General features: G+C 36.7%; 4 protein-coding genes across 7 annotated transcripts in view; 2 read left to right on the top strand and 2 right to left on the bottom strand.

The window, feature by feature from the left end:
- The window catches only part of dpp6b (dipeptidyl-peptidase 6b), a 697,001-nt gene that overhangs the window by 534,268 nt on the left and 136,408 nt on the right, over positions 1-26,325 (top strand). The window lies entirely within an intron of this gene.
- Positions 1,243-16,387, bottom strand: LOC148374550 (complement factor H-related protein 1-like). 2 transcript variants are annotated; one of them, XM_088337734.1, is made up of 11 exons: positions 16,221-16,387; positions 15,944-16,135; positions 14,648-14,824; positions 11,600-11,788; positions 11,455-11,523; positions 8,871-8,963; positions 7,079-7,144; positions 5,000-5,161; positions 3,175-3,336; positions 3,063-3,088; positions 1,243-1,447 (listed from the first exon to the last, which is right to left on the bottom strand). In XM_088337734.1, exons 1-11 carry the CDS (start codon positions 16,276-16,278, stop codon positions 1,397-1,399), a joined length of 1,245 nt encoding a protein of 414 aa, XP_088193860.1. In that variant the 5' UTR covers positions 16,279-16,387; the 3' UTR covers positions 1,243-1,396. The 2 variants fall into 2 exon arrangements, with proteins under 2 accessions (XP_088193860.1, XP_088193869.1); XM_088337743.1 differs by lacking the exon at positions 8,871-8,963.
- LOC148374549 (beta-1,3-galactosyltransferase 2) overlaps positions 15,017-26,325 on the top strand; it is a 16,462-nt gene continuing 5,153 nt past the window's right edge. Inside the window, exons 1-3 of one of the 3 annotated variants that reach the window (XM_088337774.1) lie at positions 15,017-15,241; positions 15,630-15,706; positions 24,094-24,169. The gene's annotated coding sequence lies outside the window, so the exon portion shown is untranslated. Of the gene's footprint in view, positions 15,242-15,606; positions 15,707-24,093; positions 24,170-26,325 lie in introns of all 3 variants that reach the window. The other 2 variants (XM_088337757.1, XM_088337766.1) reach the window with 2 other exon arrangements.
- Positions 20,640-26,325, bottom strand: part of cdc73 (cell division cycle 73, Paf1/RNA polymerase II complex component, homolog (S. cerevisiae)) — a 19,546-nt gene continuing 13,860 nt past the window's right edge. Inside the window, exons 11-17 of the mRNA XM_088337722.1 lie at positions 26,266-26,323; positions 24,914-24,949; positions 24,203-24,290; positions 23,943-24,104; positions 22,540-22,640; positions 22,322-22,463; positions 20,640-21,229 (exon numbers count right to left, since the gene is read on the bottom strand). Coding sequence (XP_088193848.1) covers positions 21,193-21,229; positions 22,322-22,463; positions 22,540-22,640; positions 23,943-24,104; positions 24,203-24,290; positions 24,914-24,949; positions 26,266-26,323 — 624 coding nt within the window. The 3' untranslated portion in view covers positions 20,640-21,192. The remainder of the gene's footprint in view (positions 21,230-22,321; positions 22,464-22,539; positions 22,641-23,942; positions 24,105-24,202; positions 24,291-24,913; positions 24,950-26,265; positions 26,324-26,325) is intronic.

The raw sequence follows: 26,325 nt of genomic DNA, 5'->3' as shown, positions 1-26,325 counted from the left end.
GAATACTAGAAAAGTGTCCAAAACCAGAAGAAAAAACAATCAAACCTGACATTGTAGCAGAAGACAGGAGAGAATTGGCAATGAGCCGAACCTGTGTGCTGCTCAAACAGTCTTTATAAAGGATGAGGGTAACCACGTCAGGTGTTGGAAGATATGGCACAGGTGTGTACGTTCCAAACCCGGTTGCCAAACTCTGGGGGACTGTCATGTGCCAGATCCTGACATTACCTCACCCTCAATGGCAGACCTAAACCCCCAAAAAAATAAAATAAAAAAAGATGGGGCGAAGGTCCATATCCGTATCCGCCGAAACAGGGCGAGAAGCGGTCGAGGACTCCCGGCTGCCGGGCCAGGGTACAAAAGTAGCAGAGAAACCCTCCCCTTGCTGCCGGGACAGGGCACAACCGTCGTGAGAAGGCACAGAAACGGCTGAGGAAAGCTCCCTTTGCTGCCAGGGTATGGCACAGAAGTGGCTGAGGGACATGCTGTTTTTATAATAAAGTGACTTAACAGTGAACATACATTATTCAATGAGCTTCAATATTAAAGATTCCCAAGCGACAAACAGCCAAAACGGGGTATATTGTTGTGAACCGCCTGACTGTAAACTGTATTCAAGATTTTGCCCTTTATTTAATGGACCAAACAATTTGAATCGTCAGTGTTTCGGCCAAGTATGCACCTTCTCACTTTGAACTTAGCAGATAAGGAATGCTACATAGATCATTTGCATGAGATGCACTTTATCCCCGAGCCATATGTATTCATGAAAAGAGTCATATCTGTCTCGTGAGCCTCAGGTTACCGACCCCAGCCCTAGAAGAACTTACTTGAAGTTTTTGACATTAGTTTGAGGCATAGAAGTTGCTATGGGAATAGTGTATCCATTGTAATAGAAATAGACTAATTGTGATTAAGGGCTATACAAATAAAAATGACTTGACTTGACTAAGCTCCACATCCTCAACGAGAATAAGTTGTCATTTTATCAGGCATGGAGAGAAGAATAAAGTTGAAATATGTGAAATGATGTCACATTTAGGAAATGGTTCCATTATGTTATTCACTGAAACTGCAAATGTACCTCCTACAATAAGACCAATCTAGTGATCTTAAATTCCTGGTGAGTTCAAAAGTAGGTAAAGGATTTAGAATTATGGCCGAAAAAGGGCATGTGATTGTTTATATACAAACACAATATTTCATGACGCTTCATATTTTGTTAAATCAAAATGAAAAAGGTTGACAATCCAATTTTTATTTCAGCACTATAAGGCAAGGGCTGATGATTCATAAAAATATGGTAAACATATTCTCAAGAAGGTTGCAGACTATTTAAATGAATTTTTCTTCCTGTTCAAATATTGTGAACCTTTCTTTTCCACCGCTGTTGTCTTTATGGGGAAGATGCTTTGGCAGGAATGACCATCCATAAGCTGCACCTTTGCTGTTGGCAACAAGGCATAGAAACAAGTTATCCAATTGGAGATTTTGAAAGAATAAATGTTCGTAATCCAATAATATTTGATCCAAAAATATATTGGAAAAAGCACTGCAAAAAATTGGTTCAAAAAGTGAGAGAAAAAAACTCAAAATATTACTTCGGGGCATTTCTTTATTTCAATTGGCAAGCATTTTTTTCATTATAGTATTGTCTTTTTTATATTACTATTCAAAAAGCAAAACATATGAAAAAAATGAAAACATTTCTAAAAAAAGTGTCAATTAAGAAGATTCAGTGGCAACCGGCGACTACCTCCACAAGTCCATAAGTGTTTGTAATAAACTTTCATTTTGTTTTTGTTAATGTCTTATTACAATATATTGTGTTGATGTGTTTCATAGGTATTTAGGGCAGTGGTTTTCAACTTGTCTTACTTTGGGACCCACCATTCCACCCTAATGACAAGCTGAGACCCTAACAAGAAAACAATTCCACTTCTCAGATGTATCTAATGAAATGATTCTACACTTTAAAGCAGAGATAGTAGCCTATATTAACTTTATTGTGATAAAACAAAATGACCTGAGAAAAGAAAACATATATATATATATATATATATATATATATATATACATATATACAACCGTATATGCTCGCATAAAAGCGACCACCTAAAACTCTTTTGAAATAGCCAAACTCAAAATAATGAAAGCGTATACCTAAACCTTGATAACTGTTTATGTATTAATCAATTGATATCAGTATGCTGGTAAAAAGCTGAACCATTTGTTGTACCGCTGTAATAGCAGACACTCGTACACCCTTTTCGTAATTTGCAATTGTTTCCATCTTTGACTCGATTGTTGCCGTCACTGTAATCCACTTTTCCTTCCCATTATCACTGATTTTCTTAGGACATGTTATTGTGGCTACAAAAAAGAAACGAGACAAACTAAATCACAATAAAACGAAAGGTGGTCCTTTTCAAACGCGCCAATTACCTAAACAGGTGAAAGAGATTAAGCAGGGCATTATTGCCCTCTATTGTTAAGGGTGGTAATTGACGCTCCGTTTTTTTCTTTTCATTAGCCTTTCTTTGCCAAGGCAATTGCCCGCGACACACTAAAAACGAGTTTGCCACCGACTTTTGGGTTCAGAACCACAAGTTGAGAAACACCGATTCACGGTTGACTCGGAAGTATTTGAGAGGTCGAGAACAAATTAATTGTTTTTCAGTAATTTCTTATCGTAAAAATTCAATCAAGATTTGAAAATTCTAGCTTCAAGTTTGATCCTGAAACAAATTAATCGTGAATGCAGAGGGGCCACTGCAATTCAAACTGCTCTTGTGTGTTTGGCAGTTAAGTCTCGAGTATTATGGATTTTATTACTTTTTTATAATTTTACTCCACTTTTGCATTGTGCCCAATGTAATCATTTCAATTAAACTAGAAAAAGAAAAAGGGACATATTAAAAGTGAAATCTGAAAATTTGTACTTAAAACAATGTGCAATGTACCTAAACAATATTATTTGCCAAGAGAAAAAGAAAATGTTGTTTGTATTAATTTACTTGAAATATTTTTTGGACTTAGGGAAATAGAGCAAAGAAACTTACATTTCTGTGCTGCCAGTCACCACAGCCTATATGACAGGAGAATAAGATCAAGTGGTCAAAACAGTTGTGATACATCAAGTAGTAGGTCTTCAGGGAGATAATGTACACTTACATTGGGTAATTTGAACGTTTCCTTTGTTGCACGTAATTTTACTGGTGAAGTGCATCAAGTTACACCGAACTCGTTTGGTTTCTCGTTCTTTCAGAATCATTGTTCCCGATTCTTGGAAGTCATCATTCTTGTACTCGTCGAGGTTGATTTGACAGAACGCGTCTGCACAAGAAGATGGACAAATTGCATGCTTCTTTTTAATGTACGGACAAGGAACGCAAAAGTGTTGTTTTGCGCAGATTGCACCTGTAGATCTTGTCACTCTACAGAAAAGCATGCTTTTTCAACTCATTTTAGTGTGATGCCCTTTGCTGCGAATATTCCAGGTACAGACTCTGTCAAAAAGAAGGAACCTCAAAAGACTCGCCATTCGGCCCTCAATAGCCACCTTTTCTCAGATTATTGGACTCTTAGCCGCCTGATAAACTGTCCTATGCCCATCTCCCCACGCCCGTGATCAACTGAACCACACCCACCTACGACAGACAGCTTCAAAAAAAGTGCACAACAGGCAAGTGCACTCCCAGAGAACCATGTTTCGGGTTCCAGGAAATGACCAGCCAGTAAAAGTCCAGTCAAGTCATGTTTATGTGTACATAAATCACAAAAAAGTTTTAAAGAGCTACGTCGACCACCATGGCAACGTCCCCTAATCAGAAAACTACATTAGAATAAGGCAACTGAAGTAACCTTTTAAAGGGGTTGCATTTGAGGTAGTCCCCCTTCCAGGATGAGCAGGCTCCAATTCAAGTATTAGCTTGTAATCAAAAGATTGTTGATTTGTCTTTGTGTGCTGATTCATAATTGAAGCCTGAGTATTTAATGGTGCGTTTGATGAAATTGGCCCCATTTGACGTCTACAGAACTTTATTCTAAAACGCTTCGGATAACTTGGGAGGAACCCGCATACTAGGTTCCAATAACACGCTGGTGGACGATGACGTCACGAGGCATTTAAAAGGAGGCGGCCAAGTCGTAACGCTACTCGGCCAAAAGAAAAAAACCCGGGCTTGCTCGCCCATTGTCTCTTTTCCTCCCTCAACCAACCATGCCTCGCTCGTTCTTAAAGTGAGGGATGAAGCCTGCTTGTCTTCTCAAAGTTCTGTGTAGCATCAAGATCATTTGCACAACTGCTGTTTTTGGTGCTGGACTCACATGCTTCAAACATGCCATTGAAAATCTCCTCATTTCTTTCAGTAGCCATTTTCACTTCAAACAGTTCATTGATCACTTTCCCAAACACTGCAGGAAACCTTCCTTCCAAATATTGCTAATTTAAATTAGAAAGGTGCTGAGTCCTTATTGTTGGAATTTTTGTTTATGGACTTCTTGGGTGAATAAATCCCGTAGTGTTGTCGATCCCAATTTGTGCATTTGATTTCAATTTTTAATAATTCTCGTCCAAATGAATGAACTCTGAATCTGATGACTTTCACTAACATGATAATGTCCAGGGTTTTTCACTTCAGAAAAAAAAATGAATTTGAGACAAAAAAACAATACACTAAACTAATAGATAAACCTTTTGAAATTTGAGACTGATCTGAAAAATTAATTCTTGTGGTATAATAGTAATAATAATATAATAAAGTAATCTGTGGTCTGTGCAAGCCTTTGATGTACCTCTGTTGTCCTTTGCTGGTTATTCAGAATAACTGCAAAGTAGACGATCCATTCTAAATATATTAAAGCTAAGCAGAAACCCCTAGATAATATAATGATCAAAAAAAGCACAAACGTTTTACCTATTTACATTTCTCAGTTATTTGTAAAGTAACTTAAATTGGCTTCATTTGTTCATAAACATACTGCTTGGCTGACTTACCTTTGCATGTGGGTGGTTGAGACCAAGTTCTGTTACTGTAGCACACCACTTTCTCCGAGCCGATCCGTTTGTAGAAGTCGTTACACGCATATTTCAGAAACATTGGTTTGGTCCGCACGACATCACCATTCTGGACTTTGGGGTAAGGCCCACAATGGACAACTGAAAAATTGAAAACTTATTTTTAAGCAAACACTGGAAAACTTCTTGCCATAAGGTCGTCTAAAGCAGTGGTTCTTAACTGGTGGGTCTGGCCCTTAAAAGTAGATGCAGACGCTTTTTTAGTGGGTCATAGGTCTCTGCCTTGGTGAAATAATATCAAGCAGAAGAAAAAAAAAATGAGTGTCCGGTACATCCCATAACAGTAGATGGCAATAATCTTTCCTTCATCTCATCTTCCTGTTAGGTCAATCAGCATCGTCCTAATTGTGTGAGAGGAACTACATCTCTTTTTATTGTGATTTTGTTTGTTTTATTTCTCTTTTCTGCCCATAATAGGTCCTACTTCTGACATATGATGTAATGAGTAGTTAACGATTAAGAGTTGAGATATTATCTGATGCTGTATATACCTTTGCATTTATATATCATTAATAAAATGATATTGGAATTTAATAATTATTCCTCATTCTCTTGGTTATTTTTGGAATGATTAAGAGTTGAGATATTATCTAATACTGTATATACATTTGCATTTATATATCATTAATAAAATGATATTGGAATTTATTAATTATTCCGTATTCTTTTGGTTATTTATGGGTATAATTATAGAAAGTAAACAATCTTCAATGTGTTTGATAATTGCGTGTTTAATTTTTTTCTTGTGGGTAATTTATTTTGAATTGAATTTTTTTTTTAACCGTTTTCCTCTTTTTTCCTTGCTCCTTTTGTGAACGTTTGCATGCAGAAAAGGTCCTATGTGATTTTACGTTGCTATAGTAAAATGTAAAATAAATATAGTGTATATTTTTAACAAATGCTTTTTCACTACGCCACTTGTTAATCAATTTTCCCTTTTCAAAAAAATTATATATATATATATATATATATATATTATATATATATATATATATATATATGGATATGACCTGTATTTCCTGTTGATTATATCTGTGTATTAATTGTTATTAAAAGATCCATTGCAGCCTGGTCATCCTGGAAGCGCAATTACCTCATGTGAGGTCCCTTCTCAAAGTTTCTTCATTTTCCTCGTGTTGAGGTTTTTGAGTTTTTCCTTGCCCTCATGTAGGTTTTAGATCAGGGGATGGTGTAATAATAGTTTGTGGTTTGCATGCAATAATCTGTGGTCTGTGCAACCCTTTGAGACTCCTTGTGATTAAGGCCTATACAAATAAACATGACTTGACTACATATTAGAGCTGGGAATCGAATAAAATAAATTAACTAGCTAATCTCAGTAGAAATAAATTAATCGCTATCAATCGCGATTAATGAATTAAATCCAGATTTTACAAATGGCAGTAATTATAAAGAACATGCATAGAAAAATAAGATTACATTTATTATGCCAATGGTATAGGCCTATACCAAGTACAGTAAATGTGCATACAGACTGTAATGACAAAGATAGCTTTCATAAAGATATTCAAGTACTTTATGTCAACACTGTTGAACTGTAAATTTGCTGTAAAGCTGTCATACATATTTTAACAAAAAATACATACCAAGTCAAGGAAAAGTGCATAAAGCTTGTGGTGTCAAAGACAAATCTTCCATAAAAAATAGTCAAGTTACTTATGTAAACGTTGTAGAACACCAAACTGATTCAAGGTTTGTCGAGGTCCGCTGTCTGAATGTACCACCGCACCGGGGTGCTTAGCTTTTTAAGTGATACATCAGGGATAAAGTTCTCCGATGGTAATTAAATTCAGCTCTGCAAAGCATATTTGTTATCGTTTCATGTCAAACAAGTTACCAGTAGGTGCAGTAGATTCTCAGAAAACAAACAACTGTAGATTCTCAGAAAACAAACAAGACCATCAGCACCAGCATTCATTATAGGCAAGCTCCAAAGGCTGTGCAACTTGGCAAATATTTCAAATCAGAATTACTCACCTGATGTAACAGAGGGTGAGCTCGTGCTGTCAGTCCGGTCAGAACCACCTCCAAAACCTTGATCAACTGGAAAAAAATGTTATGTTTGTGTCATAATGACTAAGGTATTCCCAAATTTGTATAGAGTCTAAATATATTTCATGAGTATTTTCCAATTATTTTCCGTGATAATGCATTTTAAAGACTGCATGTCTTGTCTTTGTCATCCAAAGCTGAGACGTCATTTGCGGAGCACCAGTACCCTAGCAAGCCAGTTATTGTTATACAAATTAAGTAGTCGAAGAGGTTTAAGCAAAGTTTTGGTAGTTTTTGTGGAGAATGCCTCGGCATTGTGTTGCAGGTGGATGTAGTAAAGGTACAATAAGAGGCGAGCAGCTAAAACGGGGCTACAGGCAAAAAACAAAAAACACAAATAGAGCGCTACCACCGAGGGTTTCACTGGGACTGAATAACGAAAGGCGGCCGAGCCTCGGCCGAAAAACAAGGCGAGTGTCAACATAAAAATACAATTGAACTTTATTTCGGTTTACCTAAAATATACTGGAAAACATCCTGATGGTATGAGAAAAATAAGAATTCATGTGATAAACTCAAACAGGCTTGGCAACAGGACCTATCTTGCGACTTTGATAAGAAAACAAGGGAGAGGATTCTTTCCAGGTCAGACGACTATGTAAGAGGAGTTAGAATTAAATGCATCCAATGCAAAATAATCAATAGATATTATTTCACACTATTGGGAGTTTTAAGAATGCGACTGATCAAAAAGATTTTTTTCTTGGAAATGTGGCAATGAGAAAGGTACCCTGATTCATGCTTTGTGGAATGTTCTAAAAATAGCTCCTTATGGGAAAATGTTATCGAATGTATGGGAAAATTGTTTAACCGTTCACTCCCCAAATCCCTGAGACAGTGTATTCTTGGAGACAGAACTGTAGTGCCCCACTTGGACTCATCTACATTCAAGATTCATAAAACTGGATTCATGACCTGCGCTAGGATAATTTTGAGACACTAGAAGCTCCCGGATAGCCCAGTCATTAATATTTGGAGCACTAATGATGGACGCAGTTTCTTGTGAAAAAATGCTGGGGAGAGTGAATGGGTTTAAATGGGAATAATGAGCGATGGGATGACTTTGGAAACGTTTTATCCTCAACCAGAATCTGTAGCACCTCATGGTACATAACATCACACCCCTGGTTAAGTGTACCACTTTTGTTTGTTCTTATTTTTTCCACATGATGAACTGTTCTTTTGCCCGTCGTTCTTTGTGTTTGTCTGGGTTGGTATTTATATTTTATTTTGATATGGTTTAGAAAAACCGTTTAAAAACTTAATAAAAACTGAATTCTAAAAACTAACCCAACAACTTTGTCACTAGATTTCTCAAGTTACCAGGCACATGGAACATTTTGCAAAATAATATCAGTTTGGGAACACATTCAATTTAACCTTCAATAGTGTGGGCTATTAATAATTCATCTTTTTCCTTAACAATGTCATTTTTCCTCCTAATTGATCCTGGAGAGCATTTTTATCATGCAAAAAAGAAAGATCTTGGGGGCCAGAAGAGGGACCACCCCTTTTGACAAGAATGAGCAAATACCATATGATTTTCATTACGTATTTTTTTTTTTCTTATTTCAACATGCAGACTATAGAATCCAGTTTTTTATTCTTTGTTTTAGTGTTTTTACTTTCTTTTTTGTTTTTTTTTGCTTTTGTTTTGATGCTGGACAGCAGATGTATTTTTGTTTGGCAACAGCAATACCAGTTTTCGGTCGCACACCTGTTACACTTGCTGTCGAACCGCGAGTACTGGCATCAGTATCGACACCAGCATTAGAAGCAGAAGCGTCACTTCCCCGCCAACTTACTCTGCCTGACAGGAAATTGGAAGAAAATATGAATATGGAGTAACATTAGTACCACTTTACGAGCTCGATTCGTACCAGGATCTTGCTCGTAGCTCGAATAACTTGTAACAAGTGAATTTTCTTGTTATGAAATCATTAAAAGTAATTGGATCTGCTCCTGTCCACCCAAGTGAAACCTAAATAGCCATAAAACACATCTTCCTGATAACTAAAATCAAACAAATGAAACTTAAAAAAAACATAATGAGATTAATTAAGATGATATTACAGAAATAAAATGTGTTTTAAATATGAGCGCTAAAACTAAGGTGTTCTGTTGCTAGGAAAAGTCAAGAACATCGCATACCTGTCAACTCTCCACGTATTTTATACATTTTGATCATTTCACATTTTGTGAGCCGTATAACAAATTTTATGCAGATTTTATTATAAAAAAAGACCAATCTCGTTTTGCCTATTTCAACTTTAGTTCCGGATCGTCTCAATTATTCATAAAAGCCCAAAACGTCATTGCAGATCGCTAATATTGTTGCGGTATCATAGTCTGTCTTGCATAGAGCAGGTGCCCGTTGTATTTGTAATGTTTATTATCCCTTAATAAGGAGGATTTGCAATCATTTAATGCCATAATGTATACTGTTTTCAGAAGCTCTGTGTAAAAAGATCGCTTTCCTTTTTTTTTTAAATCATAAAGGGTTTTGCTCTGCTCATTGGTGCGTATCAAGATTCTGAGAATTATTTCAATATGATGAATCACCACTTGATGGTGGAAGTCGCTTTGATCAGATCTTTGTCCACACATTGGGGGAGCACAACTTCCTAGTGTCACTGCCTGTATCCGGCAAATGAGTGTGTAGGCGGCCCCATATGGCTAGTAGGCAATGCAGTGAGATTCACGAGATTTGGACAAATAGTAATACAGACACTCCCCTACTTACGACCATTCAACTTACGCAAAACCGTAGATACGAACATTTTTTTTCGGGACTTTTAAAAATATCCGGACATTGCTGTAAGTTAGATTTTGTATTGTGTGCACCTTTTTCCAAGTACAGGACATGACTGTAGTGCTCCTTTCTGCCACTACAGCCGTGTCGTGGCGCTGAGAGAGGTCACCCAGCATCCACCCCGAACAAGAAATCCAGCTTCTACTTCCTGGTTCCTGTGTAATACTTACAACGTGTCCTTTATCGCTAGTGCGCCAAGAACCTTGACATGTTTATTGTTTAATATCTCTTGCATCCATTCAATACAGTTGTCGTAAAGTTTAAAGAAGAGACGAGCAGTTTTCTTTTTAAATGAAAGTGGAATAAGAAAGCTTGATGCGGTTGAGAAAATGGTCGGAATGCTTTTTTTCGGCCACATTTTACCATGGAGAAGAATCTCTTGAAATGCATCTACCAAAAGTAAGTGGAACCTCACTTTATTTATATTTATAGAGCATATAATTTTATGAAATGTTTTTTTTTTTTAGAACAAAACAATACAGGTTACTTATACAAGCCTTAAACGTACTTATGCAAACCTTAAACATACAAAATATAGCACTGAAGTAACTTACGAACAAATTCAACTTACGAATGAACCCAACTCGTTCATAGGTCGGGCAGCGTTCGAAGTTAATACTTCATCCGAGCTTATTGTTTAAAAAAAAAAAGATGACTAAGTCGCATTGTCTGGTCGGAGAGGGATGATGTTTCATGCACGTCCGCAGGAACGGGGTCACCCGAGGGAACGCGATCGGCATGGTTACCACTTCATGCATCGTTCATGCATCAGTGCATTGTTCTTGTAATAAGAGCTTATTTTGCAAGACAAATTGTTTAAGAAAAGCATTGTTTGGATATTGTGGGTATCACAAATGCAAAAAAAAAAATACACATGAGTGAAAGCTCTGTTTGCAATATATCATGTTACAGAAAGCAGTTTTTCTCAACAGGAGTTTTCTTGGAAAATAGTAATTTCAAGAAACTTAGCAAAGTTTAACGGTTGTTTACTAAACAATGTTAAAAGCTAGAAACATTTTTCAATAAAATATGAGGGTTCAAGCTGTCCTTTGATGCGTCCTATGCCTACATAGCTACAAAACTACATTTCTGTAAAAACGGCAAATAATTGGCTGTCACCCGCACTTCTCATTTGAGTAAAACGTCTGACAGTGAATGAGTTAACAAAAGGAAACAATTTGACAGGAATGCGATCAAGAGATTGTTGATAATTCGTAAGCGCTTACTGCACACTTATAATTAAGGATTCTGTAACTTTAAGTACACTCCAAAAAGTTAACAGAACAATATTTTATTTTTTTGGCCTGTGGTAGCACGCATGCCCAAACTGGACGAGCAGTGAGCGATCTCTAGTGGTAGCCTCTGGGACTGCTTGTAAACCAGTAGATTCAGTTAAAAAAAAAAAAACATATCGAAATTCTCGTGTTTCGATGAAGAAGTTATACTGTATAATTAATGTAATGATAATTTGAATATGTTAACAACTTACGATCGTCAGCGGCTTTAGTGATAACATACGAGGTGTGGTCATCATCTCCAGGATCTGCTTTCGAGATTGCTTTAAAAAAAAAAAAAGAATTAGGAAGATGTGTTTGAGTAATCGATCAAATTGAGGTCTTTTTTCACAAACTTACTGCAGCTTGAAACTGGAGTCCAAGACGCATCCGAGCAGCGGATGGACTTCTTGGCATTTGGATCCTCAACACTGTAACCTTCTTCGCATTTGTAGCGGATCTCAGCGCCCTCTGCAAAATGTTCCTGGTACTTGTGAAGGATGACAGCATGAGGAATAATGGGCGGCGGGTCGCAAGATGTTTTGACTCCTGGAAACCAGTAGAAAAAAAAATATGGGCGAGCAAAGTCCCAAATTTAGGCATGAGAATGGATCAGAGGTGGAAAAAGGTGAGATGTGTGAGGAGGACATATCGTATTTACAGGCTCAGGGAGTAATCGAATACATGTAATGGCGTTATGTAACAGGATACAAAAGAAATTTAATTGTGTTCCCTTACAGTTACTTAAAAAAGACGTACGGTAATCAAATTAGAAGTACATTTAGTTAAAATAGGGATTACTTTGCAGGATTCCGTTTTCATTTAGGAGTTAGTTTTAAGTCTTTTTATTTTTAATTCTTTCCCTTGTTCGCGATAGATATGTTTACGTTCCCTCTCCTCTCTCTCTCGGCAGTCTCATTCACACACGCAGCACACTCACAGCATACCTTATCCGCTATGGGAAAGAGAAAGTTTTTTTTGCTCAATACATTATACTATTTGGTTAAAATATGAGCACTTTTTTGTTGGACTACAAGCAACTACCTGATTGTGGTTTTCTCCATTTATTTTTCAAGGTTACATCGTTTATTTAACTTAAACAAAATGTAGTAATTTTATTTATATTTGATTTATATTGTTACATTTTTTTTAACATATTTGGTATTGGAGTAATCCAAACATTGAGTTATATTAATTGCCTTGCTGAATACATGTTCAACAGGTAATTGGTTACTGTATCGGATTTGTAAAGTAATCCTCCCAACCCTGCGTATTTAATGGTGTATAACAGGCACTTGTGTATAAACCGCACATCTAATTTTTGGTTGAAAAAAAGCTATTGAAAAATGTATTTTATCTAACGTCCCAAGTTGGAACCATACACAGGGTAGGATATCGAGATCATACTAATATTTTATTCCTGCAGTCTAAATTATTAAAATTGGAAGATTTAGTCAAAATGTTCACTGCATAACTGCTATTTAAGGTCAACAAAAACAGAAAACATCCATAAATTATTAATTTGGAAAGAAGGAAATTATAACTTAAGGGGCTGTAGTGAATTCATGATCCCAAAGGTGAGAACCACCAAGAGACGTATGTGTGTGTCTGTGTGTGGATTCAAGCTTTGGAACGGTTTGCAAGATGAGATCAAACAATGTCCAACTATTCACTTGTTCAAATTTAAATGCAAAAAAACATTCCTGGTGGAATACAGAGATGAAGAAAATCGGGTATGAGTGATGCGAGAGATTTTGAATAGTGCGTCTAGAACACAGGTGTCAAACAGGCGGCCCGCGGGCCGGATCAGGCCCGCGAGACAACACTCGGAGAAGCGCAAGAGAAAAACAAGTTGAAATATGTTAACTTAATGTTGCCAAAGGCAGGTGCCTCTCACAAAGGCACTGTACTTTTATTTATTCCTCTCTCTCTCTCTCTCTCTCTCTTTCCCTCTCTCTCTTTTTTTTCCCTTTCTCTTCTTTCTTTCTTTCTCTTCTTTTTTTCTCTACTTTCTTTTCTTTCTCTTTTTTCTTTCTTTCTCTTCTTTCTTTCCCTTCTTTCTTTCTCTTCTTGCTTTCTCTTCTTTATTTTTTTTTCTCTTCTTTCTCTTTTTTTCTCTTCTTTCATTCTCTTCTTTTATCATCTTCTTTCTCTTCTTTCTTTTATTTCTCTTATTTCTTTCTCTTCTTTTATCATCTTCTTTCTCTTCTTTCTTTTATTTCTCTTATTTCTTTCTCTTTCTTTCTCTTCTTTCTTTTCATTCTCTTATTTCTTTCTCTTCTTTCTTTTTCTCTTTCTATTTCTTTCTCTTCTCTTCTGTTCTCTTCTGTTCTCTTCTTTTTAATCTACTAGTCCGGCCCCCAACAGAATGTTTGTTCTATTGTGTGGCCCCCCGAGTTAAAATGAGTTTGACACCCCTGGTCTAGAACTATGGTTAACTTTGTATTATTCAAACGCTCCCCGTATTTTATACTTTTTGATCATTTCACATGTTGTGAGCCGTCTAACAAATTTTATGCAGATTTTATTAAAAAAAAGACCAATCTCGTTTTGCCTATTTCAGCTTTAGTTCCGGATCATCTCAATTATTCGTAGCTGCCGAAAACGTCATTGCAGATAGATAGATAGATAGATAGATAGATACTTTATTCATCCCCGAAGGGAAATTCACATTTCGTTAATATTGTTGCGGTATCATTGTCTGTCTTGCATTGAGCAGGTACCCGTTGTATTTGTAATGTTTATTATCCCTTAGCAGTCATTTAATGCCATAATGTATACAGTAAGACCTCGGTTATCGCGGTTAATGGGGACCAAAACCACCCGCGATAAGTGAAAATCCGCGAAGTAGTGGCGCATCTTCAAAAAAAAAAAAAAAAAAAACAATAAAAATAAATAAATAAAATATATATTTTTTAATTTATTTTTTTTATTATTATTTTTTTAGACCCGATTAATGGGGATCAAAACCACCCGCTAAAAGTGAAAATCTGCGAAGTAGCGACGACCCTTCAAAAAACAAAATCTCATCTCATTATCTGCACCTTATTAGGGTGACGCCGCATCCGCCGAACTCGCTCCGTCCCGCGGCCCGGAAGCGCTCTCACTGCTACAACCCGGGTTCAATTTCTGTAGCATTTAATGTATTATGGTTGTGTTAAGCAATACATTTGCATAAAACTGTGTATAGTGCCCACCCAAACGTTCAGTTCTTTTATAGGTAAATTAAATAATAATGATATATTTTTAAAAAGAGCATTATACAGGAAAACATAAAATACTTCCGCCACACGAACTACACGGATTTTATTCACGTAGGTCACCCAATTTTGACTTCAAACGGCTAATTATGCAGAAAAGAGACATTTTCAAACTGCAAACTGGTTTTGTGATTGTGAAAGGACTTACGTTCACAAAGGGGAAAATTGGACCAGGCTCCCTTTTGGCACGTGGTTGCTTCCGTCGAGGGTTTGAGTTCGTATCCTTCATCGCACTTTATCGTTATGACGGATCCGTCCGGGTACCAGTGGGCTTCGTCAATGATTTGGCCATTTGGTATATTTGGTATAAAGCAGGAGTTTTCATCTGAGGAAAGTAAAATATTATTGTCTTTGAACAAAACAACAACAAATGTGTACTATTTATTTATTAAATACATATAGTTTGAAATACATACAAAAACCCTTTGAGCCTGTTATATGTCACAAAAGGAAATGATGTCACGTTATCACCACAAAGTTCCCCCCCCCAAAGAAAACTATCAAAGCCACAAGTGAATCATTGCAAATTGTACTATGATACTAGAACTTTTGTAACAAAATACTTTTTCCCCCCCGAGTGATTTAGGATCTAGTTTTAGTATTTTCACACACTGCTGCCTATAAATACAGAGGTTTGGCTCATCTCTGAAGAGCGGAATGATGCTTTACACCGAAAACTAAGGGAAACCAGATGATAAATGTGCTGTACCTGAGTGAGATCAGGAATCTTCTTCTGCTACCGGTAACCAGTACTATCTGTTTCACTCGAGGGAGCAAACCCCTAACTAAAAAAAGGGTGAGGGATGGGCGCCACCAGGCAGTACTTGCCCACATTACACCACAGGAAGTGGTGCCCTGGCGACCCTGACGGTTAAGGAATCTGTGAACTGTGATAATGTAGGTTTAATGTGTCAAACTTTACTTATCTATATTATATATATTTAAAGATAAATGTAACAGGATACGAAAAAAATCATCAGAAACAATTGACCCCAAAAATACTATTAAGAAATGAATCCTTTGATTCCAAATTTGATGTCATCATTGCATTGCCCTATTAGGTTTCAGCTAATGGTAGTCGACGTGACCAAAGGTTTTTATTGGCAGGGTCATTGTACGCATTTTTTTAGAGCAACAAGTTGAAAGTGGTGATATTTGGATGCGGCGCCTGAGCCTGGATAGAACAAGCAATCAAAACTCCAAACTGGTAGGGCAATTATTTGAACACCAAAATCGCTCAATCATTTTCAATGTGACTTCTGAGATGCCGTCCCAAGTTAGAAGCAGATGTTTTCTATCCTCATAATAGTCTGTGGTTTGCAATAATATGTGATCTGTGCAGCCCTTTGAGACTCTTTGTGATTAAGGGTGTCACAAATAAACATGACTTGACTTACTCTTTGTGATTAAGGGTGTCACAAAAAAACATGACTTGACGACTCACCAATACATTGCGGTGTATGGGACCACAAACCGTTCAGGCACAGGATGGTGGCCCACCAACTGTCAACTGCTGGCTTGTGTCCCACATCACAAGTGTACGTAAGAGTGCTCCCGTGCAAATAGCTTTCTTGTTCAGGTTCCACGAAACCTCCCGGCAAATCCGGAATAGGACACGGCTCTTCTAACATTTGGCCTAAAACAAACCGTCCCCCCAATAAATGTCATAAAAAGCCAGACTAGCAATCGTGTCGCGGTATCCAATAATAAAGCGGACGTACCGTTAAGTTCTCCGGGATAGGAAAGCACCAGGGCGAATCCGAGCAACTTGAGGAGCATTTTGTCGGGAATTGCGATTTTCTCTGCAAAAAAGGCCCAGTAATCCCCCTAATACTCCATCAGAACAGGTTAATAATTATTCAGCTGCCCCGTCACCCACTTCCAAGACAAACACGGACGAGGAATCTTGATGTTTGTTTGGATGGGCAAAAATGCAAAGTTTAAAGGACTCTTTCAATTATTAGACAATAAACTAGTCAATTCAAAATGTCATCTGATAGTGTTTGTGGCAATGAAAAACCCTGTTTTAATTCCTACTAGTGAAATAATCAAAGTGTCCCTTTTAAAATGATCTAGGAGTTAAAATAAAACTGACATCCAACCATTTCAGCAATTTAAAAACAAACTTGAATTTTTTTTATTGTTATTGATATGAAAGTCGCGGAAAATTATATGTGACAAAATTAGACATGACACTCCAGGGTAAACATGTAATAAAGCAGTCATGTCCAATTTATAGCCCATGGGTCATATCCGGTCCATTGGATGATTCAATCTGGCCCGCCATAAATTTCTGAGTATGTAAAAAAATAATGGATTTTGTTGGTCGTTTCTATCGAGGATTTGACTTAAATACAAACCAATTGCTCTCTCTGGCCACCAGAGGACAGTAAATAATACCTTCTTTAGTAGCACCATCCTAGTAGTTTGTTCTAATTTCCTCTTCTTATTGTCCATTCACTGCTAAAACTTATTTGGTCTTACTCTTTCATTTATTTGAAACCAGTACGACAATTAAGGATTTTTTAAAATCTTTTTAATAGTTCCGGCTAAGTTTGAATAGTTTGGTTCCGGTGTAATCCTGCATTCACTTAACTGTTAGAATAAACCGTTTGGCACATTCAGTGCTAAAGATGAGAATATTTTTTTGCCCATTGTTTTTGAATAAATGTGTTATGCTTGAAAAGATCCCTTGTCGTCTGTGATTATAATATGCAGGGTAGACGACTAAAGTAGGCTGAATGATAAAGCATAATACTGAAAATTACGGTAAGCTTAAAACTTGAAATCCTTTCACTTATCTAGCCCCAGAGCCAATAAGTTTTACATCCTTGTAATAAATAGACTTTAAAAAGTAAAATAAAAATAAAGACTGTCTGGATAAACTGACAAAACTATTTGCAAAGTAGTGCTTAAAGACTGGCCTGAGTTATAACATTTTTTTTCAAGAATAGAGCATCGTACAATGAAAACGTAGTGCAATAGCACTTAGCAGCAGCAATTCTACAAAAAAAAAAAGAAGCCAAATAAGTCACAATATATGTATTTTCACGCTGGTTGAAGGTGAGATATGTACGTTTTTCATTCATGTTTAAGACGTCAAACTAAATAATGTGGCGCGCAAATCAAAAATGGACAAAAAAAGAGCCAAAACAGAGAAGAGTTTCACAAAGGAAAATATTTTCGAAAATGAAAAAGAAACAGTGAAGCTATAAGTGTAACTTTTTCTAAAGCTTTTATAAGTTATGTTACCCGATCTAGTTAAAAAACATTTCTTTTTTCCAATTGAACCGGTTTGCCATTCAATCATAAAATTAAAAAAAATTACGTTCCCGATCTACTTAAAAAACATTTCCTTTTTCCAATTTAACCTGTTTGCCATTCCATTTTAAAATAAAAAAAAAATACGTTCAAGAACACTGTAATCCGATTCTTTGGCGATTGTGGCGTTTGTTGACCTTGGAAATGAAAGAAAACAAGAATGTTTGGGGACATTCCGCAATGTTGCAATGACTGCTTGCTCATGTGGAAATGACAAAATAATGGCAAAATTCCCCCGAAATAATCTATGTTTTCTAACCAATTTAGAGCTGACTGGTAAAAGTGACAGCAGGTGTCAGATTAATAAAAATTGACCAGCAGAATCGGGTAATATAGTGAATAAAACTTCAAAATCAACTCAAACATGGCAAAGCAGATTTCAGCCGCTCTGTAGGACATTGGTAAGCTGTGGTTCAATAGCTGAAAATCCTGCAGCCATATGCTGCCGTCTATATCAGTGTTGATAAGCTTCTCTCGGGTCACTTTCCTCACATGGTTAGTCTTGCCATAATTAGATTTTGTTCATCTTATTATTCTTTTTGTTTTGTATTCTAACTCATTCAGTGCTATAACAAGTAAACACATTTTCAGAAGCATTGTCCCAGAGTGCAAAAAAACAAAAGTGTGTTTTTTAACAAAAACTTTGGCGCTGCCTTCTTGTGAGTATGAAGCCTCTGGAAATGATTTCAGTACCAGTAGATGGCAGGAGTGGCTTTGATCAGATCCTTATCAACACTAAGTCCCTAGTTTCGTTCCTGTGCGCGCAGCGGTGATAAAAGCAAAGACAAGTACAGACTGTTATTGCTTCAAAGCTTTATTCTTTCTAAAAACATGACAAAATGCCTTCATAATCGTCTGGATGGATAGGGAAGACGTTTAATGCACGTCCGCAATCGCCATGACGACCTAGAACATGTGGTCACTTCACCAGAAACATTAGCCACTGAAAAGTTCTTGCAAACTTCGTTCATCGTTCCTGCAGAACTTTAGTATTCTTGCAATAAAATAATACTTTGCAAGCAAAGTTCCCTTGTGTTTATGGAAAGCATTGTTTAGATATTATAGGTATCACTAAAGTGAAAGTTCAGCTTGAAACGCATTCTTTCAGAAAAAAGTAATTTTTCTCAGATGTTTTCTTGGAAACAAGTATTTAAAACTTAGCAATGTTCAACTGTTGTTTACTACACAATGGTAAAAGCTAGAATCATCTTTTATATGTATCCAATGTTTATATAGCTACAGAGCATACTTTTCTGTAGGCCTTCAAAAATAGAAATTGACTGGCACCGGCACTTCCCATTTTAAACGTTGTGTGTCTGTGTATGAGGTGTTTCAGGTTGTGGGGAGGGGATATGTATTTTATAGTCAAATTAATGGTTTTTACAGCACCTTAAGTGACAATTTATTGCCTGAAAAGGGCTTTACAAAAAACATTTGATTTGATTTCGAAATGTATTTAAGGGGGTTGCGAACCATGGACAGTAAATTACTTTTCAAGTTTAACTTATGTGTAAACTAAGCTCCTGTAAATATGAACTGGTCATCCGAGCCTCTTTTTTCGCCTGCAGCAGAGAGCAATGTCAGCTTCATTTTTGAGCGGACTTGTTTCAGACTGCCGAGTAACATGCATCAATTTCAAGCACTTCATCCAAAATTCAAGCATTTTTCAAAACAACATGAACTCATCTAATGCCATAATAGTGTTTTTCAATCCTTTTGGAGTGAAAGCATATTTCTTTCATCGAAAATATCTCACGGGACACCACCAGTCGGTGCAGTCGCATCTCGGGTAAAAGTAAATCAAAATGAAACCAAATTTTGCTAGACCGCACAGGCACACAAATTGGATAATTTCCCATGGCAAATTACTGTGCTATGGCACTGTGAGTAAAAAAAAAAAACTGCAATAACGTATAAGTACGTTTTAACAACAGTGTCACAGAGTGCCATAACCTAAAAATATTTTATTCCTGTTATTTAAAAAAAAACTATTATAGTTTGTTCATCAGTAAGCATCAAGTGTCTGGGAATGATTTCAGTATGATGAATCACCATTCGATGGCAGGAGTGGCTTTGATCAGATATTTGTCCAAACATCAAGGGAGTTCCAACTTTCTAGAGTTGATTCCTTTTTCTGGCAAATTAGTGTGGGTGGCACCAAATAGCGAGTAGGCGAAGGAGAGCAGTGTGGTCAGAATAGCAAAGCTATGGATAAGTAGTAATAGGCAGTTATAACTTCTTAACAGAGCTTATTCTTTTCAAAAAAAGATGAAGCCCGTTGTCTGGTCAGAGGGATAACGTTCAGTGCACGTCTGCAGGACTGTGGTCGCCCGAGGGACCGCAAACGCCATGGTGATCCAAAGTTGATGCATAATTCATGCATCATTTCAGTGTTCAAATTTAAAGTTAAATTTAAATTTAAAGTTTTTTTGTAAGCAGCGTGCCCTTGTGTAAATGAAAAGCATTTAAGCGAATGTTCTGCTTGAAATGCATCCGTTCACAAAAAGCTGTATTTTGCAGTTTTCTTGAAAACGAGTAAAACTTCGAAATGTTCAATTGTTGTTTACTAAACAATGGTAAACATATGTTTTATGCCCAAATAGCCACAGGGGTAAATTTTCTGACATACTTCAAAAAAGAGTCAAAATGGTTAACAAATTTCGGACACAGCTCTTCTAACTTGAAACGCCTGGCATTGAATGAGTTAAAAATCAAGACTTTTAAAGGATTTCAAGCACCTGTACGAACCTTGAAGATAATTCAATAGAAACTGACTACTAAAATACTTCATGGTTCATTAACAAACAACTGCACACGTGTAAATTTCTCATAGGCTTTATTTTGTGTGATGCCTTTAGAAAGCACTATTCTTTTGGCTCTGCAGGAATATCATGAAAAGAAACCAAGTGTTAAAAAAGAAACAGAGCCTCAAATGTTAAATCAATTTGTTCATGATCCAAAGCACTTTGGCTCCTGCAGACCTTTATAGCGTTTATATACATCAGACTGTGACCATGTCATGATTCCATCAGTGGCATATGCGATCTTGCCATGTTGTTGAGACAAATTATTCTTTAGCATAGACTGGGTAAATACCATGTTTGGATGATTGATTCCACAGGGGAACATCTTTTCGATACAAAAGCATGACTCGTATGTCTGACCGCATGAACATTAAAAAAAGATCCTAATGCCCATCTCCTCTTAAAATCTCTGGAGATGTATATTACACTATGTCAGGCAATCTCCTTTAAGGGTATCAAGTTGGAATATGGAAATGCTACTCAACAGGGGTGGAGAGGGGCCTTGTGGAGTCAGGTAACAGGACCAGAGATTTGGGATTTCCAGGGTTTTGGCCGTCGTGATCAGAGTTTAAAACCTGAGGTGGGATTTGTGTTTCACCATGTATCTGCAGGACAGAGACAGGAGAAGGGAGGAGACACACAACATTTTAAGTTTGATACTTTTAGGATAAAAACCTACACATAAAAAAATAATTTATTGCAATTTCTTCACTTTTGTTTGATAAGTCTGCTTTCAATACAGTATATTTGGATTAACTGGTAGGAAAACAGTATCTTACACATTTGAAGGTGTATAGCGTTCATTTTTATGTACTGTATTTGTCAAACACTTGTGCGCTATTTTTCTTCTCTGTACAAAACTTCAATATTTGAATATAGGAGGAAATTTTGAATGTGTTTTCAAAAAATCTGATACATCGACTAATCGAAAGAATAATCGACCAATTCATCGATTATTAAAAAAATCTTTGGTTGCTGCCCAAAATGGAGGGTCCTAAAATACAGGATTCGTACACCCTTTTAATCGTCAAATTCAAGCATTTCTTAAGGGCTTTCAAAGCCTTTTTTTTCAATTTCTCCAGTACTGTATTTTGCAAATCCACAAGTATGTGATTTACATATGCCATTTTAAATCTTGCGAGACATATGACTATAATATGATCTTGACGGTAATATGTAGCTTACATTTTCAGTGGCAAGAAGTTTATTTGTATTACAATTGACCACTGGGAAACGTTTCAGCCATAATTGATACATAATAGTTCGCTGATACACATTTGATAGTGCCCTGTTTAAGTGTACCATGAATCTGTCCTCTTGGGCATGACCTGTAGGAAGCGATGATGCTTCGTAGGACAATGTATGAGTAATGTCAGCTGCTCTTACAAGGGAAGAAATTTAATGGCAAAGCAAAGCCACAGGAGAGCAGTGTCAGCATCATTTTTAATCACACTTGTTGTTAAACATGGAAACAGTTTCAAGCATGTACCAGCACTTCATCTAAAATTCAACCCTTGGAATAATTTCAAGCAGTTTCAATGATTTGAAGCACCTGAACGTACCCTCTTAAGAATGTCAAGGTGTGTCCAACCACCATGCAGAATCCAAAATATTTCTTAAGTGATTATGTAGAGCTTACAGGTACAAACCCATTACAAAAGAGGCCAAAAAGAAGATGTTTGACAAATGTGTGGTACCTGTCCAGAGTTTCCCAAAAGCGCAGAAATACGGGACGGTCCAGATGGCGCCGGTGGCGGCTCAGTTCTAGGACAGTCACGTCCCACTTCTGCACATTGGGGTCTGTCTTGGCCTCGTCGTACTTAAGGTGAAAGGCTCGAACTGGAAACAAGACGTTAGTTCACATGGAGTTTGTGCTAGGGAAGCTTCTGCAGGCCTGGCAGCAATTCAGGCTTACTCTTGGCAAAGATGTCCACAGGAGAGCCGTCAGGGAGTAGCCAGGGCCAGCCCTTGAACTGCCAAGCGGGACCCTGTACAAACACGGCCACCACTCGGTCCCTGCGGACGAGGCCAGAAAGAGTTTGCAGATGCGGTTTCAGCGTTAGTAAAAGTGACAAAATTGTCTTAAATTAGAGCTGGGCAAGCAATCAAACTAAGTGGATTAATTTTTAATTCCTTATTTCTTGTCAAGTCAAGTCATGTTTATTTGTATAGCCCTTGAACAAATGTTATTAGCTAGTGAATTTTTTCACTGCCTATTTGTTTTTAAAGGGATATTTCAGCCAAATGCACACACAAAATATACAAATACATATATTGTTTTACAAATAAAAAAAAAATAAGAGTTGACGGTTTGACATAGAAAATAGATTTCAATGTAAAAAGACAACAATAATATTCTTGTCCAATCAATTTCCGTACAGTAGAATATATTACTGGTTTTAAGTTAAGAGCATTTTTGCTGCTAGCATGGAAGATGACTTCTGTTTTGAGTAGAGCTCCTGGCAACGAATAGCATCGGTTTTGCTGAAAAATATGATGAGGCTAGTTTTAAGTGTAGAATAGAATGTTGTTTTCAAACTTATAAGAAAATACTGTTTTTTTGGGGGGGAGCTCAACTTACAATGACACATACCAGGGTTTGTGCACCCTTTAAATGGCCAATATCAAGCACTTTAATGACTTTCAAAGCAATTTTCCAAATTCTCCGGAACCATTTAAAGAAAATTGTGAATCATGTTTCTACAGAGCCACAAATAGATTAATGATTTACAGATGCCATTTATGATCTTGCATGTGCATGTTTTAATTCAATTCCTATTACAATTTACCACAGGGAAATGCTACCTTTATTTTTTTGCATGGCTCATAATAAACGCCATTATTGATTTGTCTTAATAAACCTTTTTAGTCCCCTCTTAAGGTGTATTCCTAGGCACGGCCCATAGGGGGTTGAGATGCTTCATAGAACAAATCCATACAAACTAATCCCAGCTGAGGTTAATCACAAGGGAACAAACAATGCAATGGCAAAGTGGAGCTAATAGAGTTCAGTGTGAGCATAATTCTTTTGCACACTTGTTGAGAAACAAGTTAACAATTTCAAGAATTCACAAGCACATCCAAAATTCAACCACTTCTCAACCCTTGAAAACTCAACTTTAAAATTCAAGAGATTTCAAGGATTTCGAGCGCCTGTACAAACCTTGACATACACAAAATAGTTTTATTTTTCATGCGCTAAATAAAATTAAATGCTTCTGATTCCATTACAGCTTTCAGTTAGAAGGTAAATCAAGCTGCTTCACAAACTGTATTCCAAAACATGTGTAAAATAATAAAATAGAATAGATATCTTACCAGTCCTGTGGTGCAAGTTTGAGAGGCTGGTCGATAACTCTGTACGGGACGGTGACAGACAGCGTGGTACCGCCAGGCTGGATTTGGTCTTTGCGCCTCTGAAGAAGAACCTCATTGTCACGCTGGATGCCTTGTTTCTTTTTTTCATCAGATGTGAGAAACCTGGCAAGAGGAAATATCTGATTGATTACCCTCACTCTGGCTAAAACCAGACCACCCGCGCCTTGGTAAAAATCCGCTAATGGGACTGTGAAACTTACTTGAGATCTTGAAGCAGATCCTTGGCATTCAGCATTGTGATGAGCGAGGTGGTGGCAGCTGGGATGATGATGATGGGTGTACGTGATCCTGGAAGCAGAATATGTCAAAAAAAAGTGGCACTACAGTTGCAAGTCTGAAATGACCTAATTATTTACGCGAACAAAATGGATCCTTAAAAATGTCATTAAGATGTTGAGTAAAAATAAATTATACGTCCATAATATTCTTTTAGTATATTGTTTACCCATACATCAGAGGTCGCGAGCCATCCATGGCTTTTTTCATGATATATTTACATTCATATGGGACAATGCCCTGGCATAATTGTTTTTTTTCATAGATTTTAGCACATCTTCAAATAGTGAAACAAAATTTGCCGATGAATTAGCTTTTGTCTAGAGAGCGGTTAAGGGTTTTTTGTTGAATTTTGTTTAAAAAACATATGGGGTGGCCCTCCCAAAAAAATGTATTTTTGCTTTCATGGCTCTTTGGGTCAAACAGTTAAAATAAAAGTCATCCTTTCAATTTTACAGTCTTACAGGTTTTAAAATTTGAAATTCTTACCTTCAAATATTTACAATATTTTTAAAATAGTACTACCATAATGCATAATAGCGAACACAATATGTGTTAAAACAAACAAAAATGCACAAAGAGTGTGCATTCAATCGAAATAAAAGCTGAATTGCTCTGTAGATTTGCTGTTTTACCTTTTTTCTGATTTGGTGGAGGTCTGGCTTGTGAAACTAAAAGACAAACAAAAACACATTCAATTATGTTATTCAGCATTTGAACATCAAACGCAAAGTAGTGGAAGGCTTTTTGGCTAGGTCAAAGAAAATAGGCAAAATTACAGTGAACCATCTGATTTCAGAATATTGTTACTGCTTTACTTTAACCAAGTAGAAATTATATTCTTGCGAATTTGGAAATATTTAGAAACCTTCGTGAATTCAACTGGCAAAAAATGAAAAAACTCAATCTTAGCTTGAAGGATGTCATGTCTATTGCACATAAAATTTGTGTATCTTTGGAAGGTCACACTAATATTAAAAGTTGATTCCCCTCACATTGTTGCAATTGACATAATGCTCTGTGTTCTGCTTCTTTGTGTTATTATATTAGATATATTTACATTCAATATAATATTTACATTACAAAGCTTAGATACTATAATAATAATAATAATAATAATAATAATAATGCAATGATAAAATCTAAATAATGTCGTTCAGTAAGTAAGTCTTCACACTACATTTATTTAGATATTCGTGTATTTATAATGTTTAAGTAATAATGTTACTTAACTATCTAGTTATAAATTAGTTTAAATACATAAAAAATGTGAATATAAATCTGCAGAGAGGACGTTTTACACCAAAAAACAACAGTTACCAGATCATGAAGGTGATGTATCAGAGTCAAATCAGAAAGCTTTTCTTGAAACTGGTAGCCAATGAAACCAATACTATCCGTTTCATGAAGGGGTGCAAACCACTACCCATAACAAACTTTCCTGAAAGGGATGGGCACCACCAGATTGTACTTGCCCAAGACACACCATGGGAACTGGTTCCTCGAAGACCTTAGCAGTAAAAGGATACACGAACCGTGAACTCTCCATTAACTTTGATAACTGAGGTTTATAGTAAAGTATAGCTGGCTTACATTAATACTGTGTTTTGGCATCAAGATTATCTAAACCTTGTTAACTTTTAGGAATTTGAATTACACCTATCAAATATTCAGATTCAGATTCAGATCTACTTTATTGTCATTCTAGTACACGTGTATACAGAACGAAATGTCGATGCATCTGACCCCCACAGTTTCCTTGAATGTACAAATATGTTGTTCCTGTGAGATCCACCAAAAAAACACCAGTCCTATTTACATGTAAAGATCCTCAGTACAATAATTGCTATAATGTAAAGCCTGGTCCACAGGAGGCACCATTGGCAACAGTGCATAGGGCTTAATCAATGTGGAAAAAAAATAAGAGAAGAAAACATGATGTCCTGACAAAAACAAGAAACACCGTAAAGATGGTCAAAATACCCACCCGGGCGTGGTACAGGCTGTAGTGCAGGCGTCTGAGCCTTCCTGGCAGATGCACCTTCCT

The sequence above is a fragment of the Urocampus carinirostris genome, chromosome 1 (genome assembly GCF_059441175.1).
Source record: "Urocampus carinirostris isolate Australia breed hairy pipefish chromosome 1, RoL_Ucar_1.0, whole genome shotgun sequence".
Lineage (NCBI taxonomy): Eukaryota > Metazoa > Chordata > Actinopteri > Syngnathiformes > Syngnathidae > Urocampus > Urocampus carinirostris.
The sequence above is the reverse complement of the archived record's forward strand: the minus strand, read 5'-3'. Positions and strand labels throughout refer to the sequence as shown.